The sequence below is a fragment of the Antrostomus carolinensis genome, unplaced genomic scaffold (assembly GCF_000700745.2).
Source record: "Antrostomus carolinensis isolate BGI_N321 unplaced genomic scaffold, ASM70074v2 scaffold23929, whole genome shotgun sequence".
In the NCBI taxonomy this organism is placed as follows: domain Eukaryota; kingdom Metazoa; phylum Chordata; class Aves; order Caprimulgiformes; family Caprimulgidae; genus Antrostomus; species Antrostomus carolinensis.
The window spans coordinates 6796-20875 of NW_010340986.1; the positions used below are offsets into that span (position 1 = coordinate 6796).

General features: G+C 41.2%; 1 protein-coding gene across 1 annotated transcript in view; it reads left to right on the plus strand.

The window, feature by feature from the left end:
- The window catches only part of LOC104531464 (protein spinster homolog 3), a 29282-nt gene that overhangs the window by 4793 nt on the left and 10409 nt on the right, over positions 1-14080 (plus strand). The window contains exons 4-9 of the mRNA XM_010176348.1: positions 358-509; positions 1403-1469; positions 2820-3010; positions 4950-5102; positions 8222-8411; positions 13781-13846. Coding sequence (XP_010174650.1) covers positions 358-509; positions 1403-1469; positions 2820-3010; positions 4950-5102; positions 8222-8411; positions 13781-13846 — 819 coding nt within the window. The remainder of the gene's footprint in view (positions 1-357; positions 510-1402; positions 1470-2819; positions 3011-4949; positions 5103-8221; positions 8412-13780; positions 13847-14080) is intronic.

Genomic DNA, 14080 nt, shown 5'->3' on the forward strand with positions numbered 1-14080 from the left:
AATGGAGAACCCACACATTACTGTTGCAATTGATGGGATCTTATTTGTGTCCCGAATGGTTGTTGACTATGACCTTGCAGTGTAGCAGCTTGTTCTGCAAGCTCATGGTCTATCAACCCTATCCTGTAATTCCCTCTGCGTGTCACTCTAAGCAGTCACTAGAGTGCAGAAAGTGTCAAGCACAGCAGTGGGATGTGAGGGCAGCAGGTGTGAGTGGAGGGAATACAGACAGATACAAAAGGCAGTTGAATTCTTGTTTCCTCTGGTACATTTGATCCACTAAAATGCATTTTTTTAACAGTAAGCTTTCTTTCTTGCATGGGCTTTTTTGGACTATAATATGTCTTTTGCCTGCAGTATTACTGGGTATTCTTTCTTTCACGAGGACTAGTTGGCATTGGCACGGCCAGTTATTCCACAATAGCACCGACCATCATTGCAGACCTGTTTGAGGAAGGAAAAAGGACCACAATGTTATCTATCTTCTATATCTTCATTCCAGTGGGAAGGTTGGTTTTCTTGCTAGTAACTGACCCCCCCTTTTGAAATTCTGTCTGACCACACCTGCAATTCAGTATGCCCTGAGCCTTGATTAGACATATTTTGATGTATATCTGCATTGGCTCTTGCAAAAGGATTTGTCACTTGCTTAGCATGTTTAAATAGAGCTGGTTATCCTTATTTCTGTATTACCTTGAAGAAAAATTCCCTTTTTTTCCTCTAACATTTTTTATTGAGAATCTAAACTCTGAAAACCAGTAGGCTTTGAATAAAGTATTGAATCAATTGTAAAAGAAATATGTGTGTAGTGGTAGGTAATTTATTTCTGGGTTTTGGAAGACAAAAGTTTTCAGATATTTGTTTACTTGACAAATTTTTCAAGAACCCTCCATTAAATGTCTCTTGAGGAAGAATTGCACTTCCCTCTCCTCTTTTACTTGAATTGACATTGTGTTGGAAGGAGAAGTGGAGAAGGGCTTTTTAAGTGGTTTGGAGGCATTCTCTTTATTAGAGCAGGCAGCCAAGGCTGAGCCCAGAAGGCAGATTAAAACTAAAGGAATTCCTGCAGGGTTTAATTCACGTGGCTAGCACAGAAAAGAGTAAATAATAAATTGCTTTATGGGCTGTCTGATCTGGATTTGCAGTGTCATTTTACAGAACGTGTATTCCAAGGGGAAGCTGGGACATTATTGCCACCACCTCTGGTGTGCTCTGAGGAGGTTAACCTCTTTTTACTGTCTGGCAAATAGACCAGCTTAGACCATGAGGGTTGTTTCTGTTTATCTATTTTGAAAACTATGACAGAATACTTCCCTGTGCTCTCCTTAGCTGGCAAGACATGTCATTTCAGCCAGCAAGAATTCATTGGTGACTGCTGATTATTCCTCTCTGTTGCTTACAGTGGTCTGGGTTATGTCCTAGCAGCTGGCATGGCAGATATCATGGATGACTGGCACTGGGCATTCAGGGTGAGTTACTCACTTTCACTCGTGGGGCTGAGTCATTCACTGTAAAATCAGAATCATCACGGGGGGGTTGGATTCCTTATGTTCATTGTGTTAGAAGAGGTGAGCAGTGGAAGGACTTTCTACTGTCTGCCTGATAATGAACTTGGTGTTTGAGAGAACTCTTCCTGCAGGACAGGTGGAAGATTTATATCTAGCTCTTGCAGAATGAGAGCAGGCACAGGTGAAATTGTACAGCAGCCAGGGCAGGTGCTGATGTTCCTCTTACCTGAGGACACAGGTTGTCAGTGCACCAAGACCTCCTCAAACAGAGGAAACTGAAGGTAAAATGATCATTATACTGGTAGCACCAGTATAATTCTTCAGGAAAATACAGAGAGATTGTCTTATGAAATGCTGTTGGGAATTACTTCTATTAGTTGAGGGTTTCAAGGAAAAAAACCTCTTCTGGTCACGTCATCATGATGTCTCTCCATACTGAACACCTAGTGCTTTGGAAATAGTTTGTCAGATCCTCCTAACTTATCTATAAAATTAACTAGCAAGTACAGGATGAGTGGGGAAGAATGTTTCCTGAAATAACAGTCTGATATTACTCAGATAACCCTGATGACTGCATCACTGATTCTTGCATCTCTGGCCAGAGTTCTAACATACAGTTTTCTTTCTTCATGTTTTTGTCCAAAATCAGAGGGATCAATCACATAACTGTATGCTGGGGAGGGAAGATCTGTTATCTTTCCTCCAAAGTCACTCTTCTGCTTTACAAATATGATCTACGAATGGCAAGTTACATCTGTTTCTGAACACATCTGCAATTCTCTGATAAGGAATTCTAACACTGAATTTGAATTCATAGAATCATAGAATGGTTTGGGTTGGAAGGGACCTTAAAGCTCATCCAGTTCCAACCCCCCTGCCATCAGCAGGGACACCTTCCACTAGACCAGGTTGCTCAAAGCCTCATCCAACCTGGCCTTCAACACTTCCAGGGAGGAGCAGCCACAGCTTCTCTGGCCAACCTGTTCCAGTGTCTGACCACCCTCACAGTGAAGAACTTCTTCCTAATATCTCATCTAAACCTCCCCTCTTTCAGCTTAAACCCATTTCCCCTTGTTTTGTTATTAACTGTCCTTATGAAAAGTCCTTCCCCAGCTTTCTTGTAGCCCCTTCAGGTACAGGGAGGCCGCTATAAGATCTCCCCAGAGCCTTCTCTTCTCCAGGCTGAACAGCCCCAACTCTCTCAGCCTGTCCCCACAGGAGAGGTGCTCCAGCCCTCGTATCATCAATTGCAGTGGAGTTTTCACTATAAGAAAGAAGGTATCCGTGATCTAACCAGCCTTGTGTTTACAGATAACTCCTTGTCTGGGAGGTCTAGCACTGGTTCTTCTGATTCTACTGGTCCCTCACACAACACTGAGAAGGACAGCAGCACACAGAGCACTGAGCATCTCTGGCACAATACGAGTAGCAGCTGAGAAACCAGGCGTACAGAGAACTGCCAAGACTACTTGGTGTCAAGATGTCATATCACTTGCCAAGAAGTAAGTGATTTTAGCAACAAAGGTTCCCTCCGCTGAGGAACAACTGTTCCATTATTAGAAATATGGCCATCAAATCCTGCTCAGCCCCTCTGTGTCGCATGCTGTGTACAAGTTGATTGAAACACCATTACTAAAAAATCTTTCTTCCACTCTTTTACAGGAATGCTACATAGAGATCAAAAATCTCTTTGCTTCTGCTATCCTCCCGTTTTGAGGAGGGGGAAAGAGGCAAAGTTATGATGGCAGCAGTGTGCTCCTATTTAAGTCCAACTCTACTTTCTACGAAGTTTCCCCTTCCCTCTTGCTTTCACACATAGGATAAGCTAGATTGGGAAAGTGTCTATTTTGCAGGTGTAACTTTATATGCAACTCTTAGTGCCTGAGGAAGGTGGGCTCAGCATGTCTCAGGCAGTGTTTATGTGACATTTGTGAGCCCGCTGAGCCTCTGCTACGAGAGGTCAGAGTCTGTAGGACCCCAATGTGGTTTATAAAGTTACTGTATGTGTGTTTTGTGCAGCTAACCTGTGGCTGGCAGGTGACCTCTTCCTTTTAACTACACAAAAATGAAAGTCAACACCAGCTGACATGCAGGACGAAGTAAAATACTGATGGTAGGAGGTTTCTCACTCCTGTCACCCTGCAGTCGGTGAAAGCCCTTGCTCTTGGCAGGGAGGAGGCGATGGATCGGGTTTGGGGACAGCAGGTGCCGCTGTGCCCCTGTGCCAGACCCGGCTCGGCTCTGCCTGTGCCTGCAGGCCCCGAGTAGGTGCTTTTAGTTCAGGACTTGCTCTCCTGGCACTTTGTCTGTCTTCGGCGTGTTCCTCTTCTAGAGGATCCAAAGTTTTCTAATTGATGATTAGATTTGCATCCTGTTTGCATCCAGAACAGCAAGTACATTAAAGATCCAGTTTTTTGGATCACAATTACTAAGCAGTACAGTCTGAAGTGAATAAAAAATGAACTTTCCTCAGTCAAAAATGAACCTTTCTGACATTTCAACAACTAGATTATCATCAAAGTTGCTTTCCTACAAAGACATTCCTTGCAATCTCCAGCAATGTTGTAAAAATAGATTTTAATTTTCTTTTCCTTTAGTAATCGATTTCCAAAGCGTAAGGACATACTGCCAAAAACCAGGAGGTTCCACTTTTAATCAAGTCCAAGAGCCCTTTATCTTTAGAAGGTGAAGAATTAGCTTCATATCTTAACAAATCCTCTAGCCTGTTGGTCACTTGCAGCACTTTTCTTTAGTCTTAAGATTTCATACCTCTGTATAATTGACCTCAAAAGGGACTTTCTCCTAAACTATTAACTAGGAAGAGACCAGTAAAAAGTTAATTTTCTCCTAGAATTGGGCAGGGAGGAGATAAGATTTGGACAGGTTTTTAAAATGCTTCTTCTTTTGTAGGACAACTCTCTGTGGAGACTGAGATTCTATTTTTACTTACTCAAGTAGAGTTAAGGAGTGATTCACCTGCTGCATCTTAGCAGTTTGGAAGACCCAGATGTTACTCTCATTTACACTGGTTACACAAAAAACTTAAAACCATCCTGGGGCATTTAGACTTGTACATAGAATACTTTCGTTTAGCTACTAAGCCATTAAATTCTTGCCCACTCTCTTTTCTTGTTGTTCTGCTATCAAAAATTTCACAGCAGTTGTTTTAGCCAAAGTTGGCAATATCTGTTAAGAGACCAGGACTGTAATTTAACATGAAATCAGTAGATCATACTCTTCACTCTAATTAGTACTTTATTGTTGAAGTTCACAGATAAAGCCTCATCAAAATACATGTCTTCAGGGGAGTGCATTTTGATTATAAGGTGTCTGAATGAATTGTTTTGGTATTGTTTGAAATCCTGGATATTGCAGGTAGGTTCCCTTCTCCTCACACCCCCTTCTTTCTAATATCTCTCATTTCTTTCTTTTGACTTTCAGTTGGAGTTTTGTCTGGTCCTCGCTGGGTCTGACTGCCATGGCCTTTGTTACTGGAGCCCTGGGAATGTGGATACCTCTGTTTCTTTACAGGGCTCAGGTTGTCCAGGGCATTGTATCACCATGCCTCCAAGAATCATGCAGTTCATCTAACAGGTGAGGTGCGCATGACTGTGGGAACGCACTTGGAAACAGTGCACAGTGCCGAGTCACAGGTTGTTTCCAAAGGCAGAAGGTAGGATGTGACTGTGAACCCTTCCTGTGAAGGCAGCTGGGTGTGAACATTAGACTAAGTTGCTTCCAGGTATGCTGAGGCACTCCTGTTTGTTCATTTGTTTCTTTATAACTGCTTGGTTAACTGGAAAGATGCTGCCAGCCCTTTCTAGGTAAAGTGCAGGGAAAGGAGCAGCTTTAAAAAGGAGACTTCAGATGACAATCGACTGCCTACCTCAAGCTACTCAAATATCCATTTAAGTATGTTTAGATTCCGTGTTTTGGTAACTTTCCTATTATCTTCTTGTTAGTCTGGTTTTAAAACTCCTGCCATGTTGGTGAGGTCATTTAGACTCCCAGCATAAAGCAAGCTTGATGAATTTCATCTAGTATCATATCATCACATAGAAACAGGATAATTTGGCCTTATAACTGCCAGCAGAGCACTGCTTACAGGCACCATCCAGACCAATAAAGATTCATAAGTATCAAATGTTGGATGGGTGAGGGGATATTACAACAGGAGAGGACTTTAAAGTAAATGTAATAAAACTTCCTGGAGATCATTTTTCCCCAGCTAGGAAGAGATTTTTTTTTTCCTTACAATGTGTTATCCAGAATAGAAATATTTATTCATTGTTCCCTCTGAGTCTTCCTGGCTACACTCAATAATAATGAGCACGGGGACACTTCTCTTATGTGTACTGACTCCCTGCCAGTGGCCCCCAAACCAGTGTCCCTACCTTTCTTTTGGTGATATTCCAAATCCAGTTTCAGCCTCTGCCTTCATGATGGATTTCCAAGAACTAACTGCTTACTACGTTGTCTTTCTGGGTGAAGGGAGAAGCAGTAATCGCACCTTGAGTGTGTCCTCTGGTGACTGGGTGGTTCTGCTTTTCTGCAATGCAATGACTGAGTCAACTCAAAAGTGGTTTCTGAGTTGTAGTGTAACCAGGTGGATTGAATAGTCACCCACAAATACTGCAATGGGAAATGCAATTGTCCTTCCGTGGAAGCCACCACTGGCACATTAACTGATAATGAATAATGCTGAGGAAGGGAGTGAGCTCAGGAGTCTGGCTCAGGGTAGGCAGAGAAGGGAAGCTGAAGAGCTTAAACTGCTCAGCTGTATCTGTTAACAGACACAGTTTAAATACTTCCTTTATCAAGCCTATGTTTTGTTTTTAATCCACCTTCTGCATTATTATTCCACAGTAGCGTTGCTAGAGCAGACATGGTCTTTGGGGAGGTAAAATGGAGCACCTTCTAGTTTATCTTCATGTACTGCTTCTTATAGGATGCTTTAAAAATAACCTTGGCATAAGCTAGTGCCAGAAGGAGCATAAGGCTGGTTTTAGACTGTTATTCCAGAGGGATGGAAAGAAACATAATATAAACAATTCTGTCAGACCTGTAGCTGTTGGTACTGGAAGAACTGAGCTGCACATTCCCAGGGATACTTTAAGCATGTTTTCCCCTTTACCTGGTCAGCAGTTGTAGGCTTTGTTTAAGGATCAAGGCTGTGTCACTTAGACTGCCTGGAAACACAAATTCAGATTGCACGCAGGTGACACAGGTCTCAATCCTTTTGAGGCAGATAAATAAACAGGCAGTATGAAGTTTTTATTCAGGTCTTATGCAGACACTTTTGAACAGATCAGACAGGTAAGTGAGCATTCTCAGACCCTAAAAGATCCCATGGCAGCCTTTCCCAAGGACTAGGCTGCTGTACTTTCCTACTCCCTGTCAGTGGAACTGTGCTTGGATTTCATTTGGGCTTTTCCCTTTTCTTCCAGCTGTAGGTTTATTTCAAGTGCAGTTTATAATACATGAATCTAAACCCAATTCCATGAATGCTTCAGTCAATTAACATCACCTTGGAACTTGCCTCTCCCGGACAAATCTCTAAGATAGTCATTCTGCCCAGTGACAATTTATTTTGTTACTATCAAGCTGTAGTGAGTGATGGATTAGAATCCTGAGGAACTTACAGGGAGAGTAGAAATGTGCTTCAAGTTTGTTATCCTATATAGCAATATGGTTTTTTTTTTTTAATGTAGAATTATTGAGTTCTTCCTAATCAGCCAGAAATAAACTTAAAAGTAGGTGCTCTGTAGTTTAAAGGAATAGATCATATCCTAGCTGGTTACTTTGCTTTGCAGTCAGAGAAAGCTTCAGAAAATGTACAGAACTTACCATGTAGCACTCAAATATTTAGAAGCACTTGTGCTCAGAACAAAACGCTCCTGTCCCGTTTGCTTCAGGAGAATGATGGTGAATTAAACAATCAGCAGCATCACTGGACTTGATGCAAGAGACTTGCTTTGTCATTAGGATCCCATTGGGGACTGAGAGAAAAGCATATATGGAATTCCTTTTGGAAGCTGAATTTTTTAAGCTATTCAAACACATACTTTTAAAACACGAACTTGTCATTCCTGGAGAACATATTTGCATTTGCAGTCACACAAAGCTGAGTGGCATTTGAAATTCTGTGTTCAAAAAATACTACATGGACCTCCCACCAGTTAACTATAGAGTGTTCTTTGAACTCTTTTGGTAAGTGGTAGATGTTTCCCATAGTCAGAGAAGTGACTCATCTCAGCTGTGCTAACTAGAGGGTTATAATTTAGTTGTGTATAATTCCATGTGAAAGGATCTCTTCCAAGACAGCAGACTGTGATATAGAATTATTCCATCTGTGTTTGAGGGATGACTGATAGATTGGTTCACAGGGTAACCAAGATGACTGTGTCTTCTCTAAAACACTGGATGTCCAAGCCAGGTCATACTGAGAAGAGTGCTTCTTGAGCCTGGGTGCATAAAATCTTCTCTGTAAATGGGAAAATACCTGCTCCACAGGACAGAGCCTCAGTTGCAGGGGCTTCAATTGAGGTTTGGGATTAAAGCCATTTAGAAGGAGTGAGGGGGTTAGATCAAGTGAAATAAAATTCAAGTTCCTCATTAAAGTTTCCTCTGAAACTAAAGGTACAAGCTAACACCATTTTTTTTCCACAGTATGGTCTTCCTATGCTCAAGTGACTCCTTTGCTTTGTCACCAGCCTAATATTTGGAGGCATCACCATTGGGTCAGGAATCTTGGGTGTCATTGCTGGGGCAGAAGTTGCAAGAAGATTAAGGAAGATAAACAATAAAGCTGATCCTCTGATCTGTGCCACAAGCATGTTCATTTCTGCTGTGTGCCTCTACATAGCTCTGATGGTGGCCCAGGTGAACATCCTTTCCACTTTTGTAAGTGCCAATATGTCTGTCACTGGAAAAATGTCTTCTGGGATCCTGGGGAGATAGGGAAGGGGGAGGAGGAGGGGAGGGGAGGCTTTTGCAGAATTCTCTGCAATCTTCTAGACCATTAAGAGGTTTCAGTGACTTGTGACAAGATGGCCTACCAGCTAAGCACTGCTCATGTTGTTCCAGTACTGCCCACAGCTACGATCTGTCCTGAGACCACCCTGTTGTGCATTTCATGGCCCAGTAAGAAGGGCAGGTGGTTAGAACATGTAACTTGGGCCGCAGGACATACAGAGTCCACCCACCCTAGAGAAGAGAAGAGTAAGCCTATGTAGGTAGCTGCATGAAGCTAGTATCCCTTATCCAAAAATGTAGTTAAAGGAACTCTCAATCTTATGTTAATTTTTAATGCTGTGTGACTAATTTAGTATTCTTATTTATTTTTGCTCTCTGAATATTTAAAGATTGGTGCACTTGTGACTGTACAATACGCACAGTTCTTGCTAAGTAATTTAGCCATCACATTCAAAGCCCCACACCACTAGCTGATCTTGCTTTAGGCAATGAAAACTGAAGTATAAATCACTTAAATTCTGTTCTCAGGAAAGGGAAAAACAGAAACTTAGGAATGACGAATAGATCCCAAAACCCCCTGTGAGAGAAAACTGAATGTAAATCTTTAACTGTAATCTAGTAACAGCTAGGGAAAGAAAAAAAGAAAGACTTCAAGATTTTTTTCTGTGACTCTGTAGCCACAATTACCATGATTAACATAAATAAGAGGATCCAAGTAAAGTTAATTATAGTAATCAACAGTTCTCTGCAAAAGGGTACTTTTGCAGGTTTTTTTGCTTCTAAGAATAACACTTATTCAAAGAGGTTTTCCTATGGACTCCTCAGGAATGTGTATTCCTGTGGAAAAAACCTTTATACTAAAGGAAAAAAAAATGGACTTGCATGTTGGAATGTGTGTACACAGAGCAAAACGTGAAATCAAAGGTTATTTTTAGATTCAAGAGCGGAGATCTGAGTGCCACAGTAATGAGCCATTTTCTTTTTCTGCATCTCAGGTTCCCACGTCGTCCTGCTCTGAGTGTGTTCTTCCGCTCTTTTTTATATAACATTGAAGGTGAAGAACAGCAGTCTCATTTACGACTCTGTGTTAGATGAGTGAATCAATATATTGGTTTGGAATCACCAAAATATACCTTTTATTAGGACTGATAAAATAAAACGTGTTTAAAATGTTTCTCTCTATGCAAAAAGCATTCTGTTTGCAGAACACACAAAGCAGTGTGTTATCTGGGGGAAATTCTGCACTGGGATATGGATAACTGGTCTGTAAGTTTCTTCCCATGAGCAGACCAGTTGGGTTTTTTAACCAGAGACTTTGCCATCTTGTCTTTTGTTGGATGTGCTTGGTTCAGGTGTTCCAGCATGTAACGTCAACAATGTGCCATGGTAATTAATTGTACATAATCTAAGCACCTGATTCTTCTGGTATTTTTACCATTACAGCTGCTTAACTCTTGCCTTTTCTGGCACCAGCCGTGCCTCTCCTTGCTATCTAAACAAGATCTGACATACTCACACTGGTGTGAGAATTGCAGTGGCGTGCCAGCTGGTGCATCTAATTTGAAGATCCCACTGAAACAGGTCTTCCACTAGGGCAGGACACTAGCAGGAAACTGGCTTTCCAGTCACTGTCTACTCAGGCTCACTGATGTTAGCAAACCTCTCTCCATCACTTCACGGCGCGGAAGGTACTGAAGCAAAAAAGCACACGTAGGTCGCGTGCAATGACAGTAGTTTCTGTGTAGTGCTTCCCACTGTCGGCAGTGGGTGATGAAAGGGAACAAGACAGGTTTAATCAGGTATGGCCAAAGCTGGAAGAAATTTTCAAGAATTCTAAAGTTAATGTGGAAATATGGCAGGACTTCCAAGATTTCCATTTGGGTTGATGAACTGAAATGTAATGAGATCTCTCTCCTCTTTCTGGACACCCTGTTCTTGATTTCAAAGACTATCTTTGAAAAGACTGAGGAAAATTATGTGGATTTGTTATCTCAGAGGAGGCTCTGTCTGAATCTGTTCCTGTCTCCAAAACAAAAGGCTTGCTCTCTGCAGTGCAGCAGGTGCTTTGGAAAGTCTTGACTGAACCTTGTGACTGGGAACCTTGAACAGTATTTTGTGTTGCCGTAACTTAGATTGAGACAGACTTATCTTTGATGGTAATGCTGTATTGGGATGCAGTCTTGACCTGCAGCTTGCCTTTGAAGCAGGTGTTCTGCAGCTCTGCTCTCTAATACACTTGCCTGGTGTGGCTCTTTTTGAGAAGACAGAAATCTTTGATCCCTATTTTGTTGTTGAGGCATGTGACTGTTTAAAAGCAGAATGTGTGTTTGGCACGGACATTGATCACACTCTAACTCTCTTCATATCAGCTTTATATATGAATGTAAGTAGTCATCTACAAAGCAAAAGCCCTTTAAAATTTGGGATATTATTCTAGTTATGTACTTTGGAGACCAACTTTAAGTGTTGTCTGTTAAAAAAATTTGAGATTCTTGGAGAAGGTGACAGCAATAAAATACCAATGTTTCACTCTTTTCCAGGTCCACTTAGCAGATTAGAATAGGCATGCCACAAACATGATTGGACAAATTTAATGGAAAACTTTTCTATATTAATTTAAAATAAGAAATTGAAAAAGTATGAGGAATTTTGAGAGATGGTAGGAACAGAAGGATACACTTTAAACAGAGCATTGCTCTCTTGTTTTCCTGCCATCCTCAGGCCTTCTCCCTGGCCAAGTACAGTACTTCTAGGAAGTCTCCACATGTTTTGGAGAAAAGACAGCACAACTCTCTCCTCTTTATTGATTGCAGTTGTTTTGTAGTTGGATGGCTTAGTAAGCTAGCTATTCAACCATACTGCGTTTACTCTGTATGAGAAAGTAAAAATTGATATTGGTTTTAGACAGAATACCTTGATACAATCTGTAGAATGATTTATTACCTTCCAAACCTGGCTTAATTTTTTTCTAGTGACCCTAAAACTGCAATCCATGCAAGACCTTAGGAAAGAAAAGCTAACAAAAATAGTGTCTCAAATGTTAACACAATTTTGTATGAAGTAATTACTCTCCAGAGCATGAGACCTTAGCCACTGACTATCACATTTTCTTACCACGGATAATTTTTCATTAATTCCTGTTCCTTCGAACTCTAGGTTGAGAACATAACTTATTTCCTAAAGATTAATATTTCTTCCTTTTCTTGCACAAGACATGACACGCTCTTGTTCTTAGGGGGCTTGTAGAGATTAAGTAACTTGGAAAAGCATGAAGAGAAAGGAAAACTGGAACTAACACTTTAAAAGTGCTAAACCATGACAAGATTCCTATAGGGGAGAAGACAGACCAGTCTCCCATTTGATACGTTAAAGCAGGTACCCATGTATTCCATTGATGGTATCTACAACAGTTTGGGAGTCTTGAGAACCTTCTGCACTAACCATTGTATTTTCATCTTGTTATATCTAAAGTATCAGCCAGAAATTGAATCAATCTCTTTGTTCTTTGTCTCCTTCCTGTTTCACTTTAACCTGCACTAGCTCTGGTACAAATGACGGAGTTTACATAACTTCATGCCATTATCACTTTATAGCAGGATACAACTGCATTTCTGCTTCTGCCTGTAATTCCCCTGTGAGAACTCCTCTGACCACCTTACAGGCTGCCATTCTGAGTTAAGGAATAGCACTTTTAAGGTTTATTTGTATAGAACTGTGAGGGGTGGGGGGAGAAAGGAAGGTCCTTGATGAATTTGAATCTTCCAAGAGAGTTCAGAGAATATTATCTTCAAATATGACAATGAAGGGCTAATATTTTCTGGTGGTGCAAGGTCTGACATTGTTAGTGGCTTGGCAAAAAGCTGGACTATGTGATGTTGCTAGCCATGTTAACAAACACATTTCTTGTTGTGTTTGGCCCAAAGTTCTCTAATAAAAGCTGTGTCACTTGCTTTCCAGTTAAGACTGGCAGGCAGCATCGTTTCTGTAGTCTGCAGGCTGTTATTGCAGCAGTCATGGAACTGGAGAGGAACGATGGCATTCTGTCTCTTGCAAGGGCAAAGTCTGCCAAAGTTGTATCAGTGGAAAGACTTTGATAGTGGGGTGCATAAATCCAAGAGCTGAGACATAGTTAAGGACTATGTGAAATGAGTGATATTTGTTATAAGACTTGAAGAAAAGTAGTTATGTATGGAGGAATAGATCCAGCTGCGAATTAGAAAAACTATATAAAGCATTTTAAAAGAAAAGATGACTGGATAAAGGTCTATATTAAATATCTCTGTACTTCAAGGAACTTTATCTCCAAAGTGATTTGGAGAAGAAAACATATAAAGAGTACAGGCGATAAACACAGAGGAGGTAGGGGTATGATAGGATGATGTAGGTCTCATTCTTCTCAGGAGAATATAAACAACCCCTCTGAAAACATCTGACAGTTTGCCACTGTGCCTTTCTTAGGGCTGCATTTTCATCAGCCAGATACAGCTTGGTCTTGACCAAGACCTTACCCAATCAGCTGCTGGCACCTGTTGTTATAATGGATTTTATTTCCTAGGTGCCATCTGACTTTATGGCCTGAGTCACTAAACAGATTCTGCCATTTAGAGCTGCTCCAGTTCAATAGTGTAGCTTTAATGCTTTCCTCAATATTGATTAGTCTGTACAGCCTGCTCACATCTATGTCCAGGGCTGGCTGAAAGGGTTAATCTTTTCTAAGACCACAGCTGTAAGAACTGTTGGAGACACTCCCCCTTTTCCTGATGGCTTGGTCTCCATCTGTGATGAATTAGGGAATTCCCACAGGGAACCACGGTTTTGAGGCTGTCTGTCTCTTGGAGTCCATTCCATTTTGGATGTTTTCTCTCTGAAGGAGCTTTAAAGAACACTGGTACTGGCACAGAGGTGTTCTACTGGATTCATTTGAAAACCTGAGCAAAGGGAGAACTTTGATCACTACTTAAACCTGTGCTGAGTGTTTCTCTTCACAGGCTCTTGCTTTGCTCTTCTTGTGTTCAGCAGTTCTTTACAATTTCTTTCGGAGAGTACTGTATGTTTCCTATTTTGGCTTCTCTATTAAGGATTTGCGAAACAAAACAACCCACTTACCTTCTGTGGTTCTTTCCCCCCCCTTATAAGATGAAGTTAGTGTTTGTAACAGAGATGTTTAATTTATAAGTAGATGGTTATGTACAACAACTCTTACATAGGTAAGTGTAGTCAGCGAGTCTGCCTTCATCTTTGCAGTCAAGGAGGTCAGTGCAACGTGTGTACTCACGGCTTGCTTCTTTTTTTTGTAGATTTTTATTGCACTTGGAGAACTGTTTTTATCTGTGAACTGGGCTGTTGTGACAGACATACTGTTGGTAAGTGCTTGTGAAACTATTTCCTTATTTCGAGTTTTTCAGGTTTTTTTCAACATAACATTGTTCATAAGCCTGCATTTTGATGGGCAGAATCGCCTCTGTCTTCTAGGAAGAGAAGAACGAACTCATACGAAGAACACCCTTATTAGCACCCTGCTCTTGTTGGGGATGTAATCACGTGCCACAACGTACCGCTGTGCAAAGATGCCAGTAAGAACATAGGTGTGGTGGTTC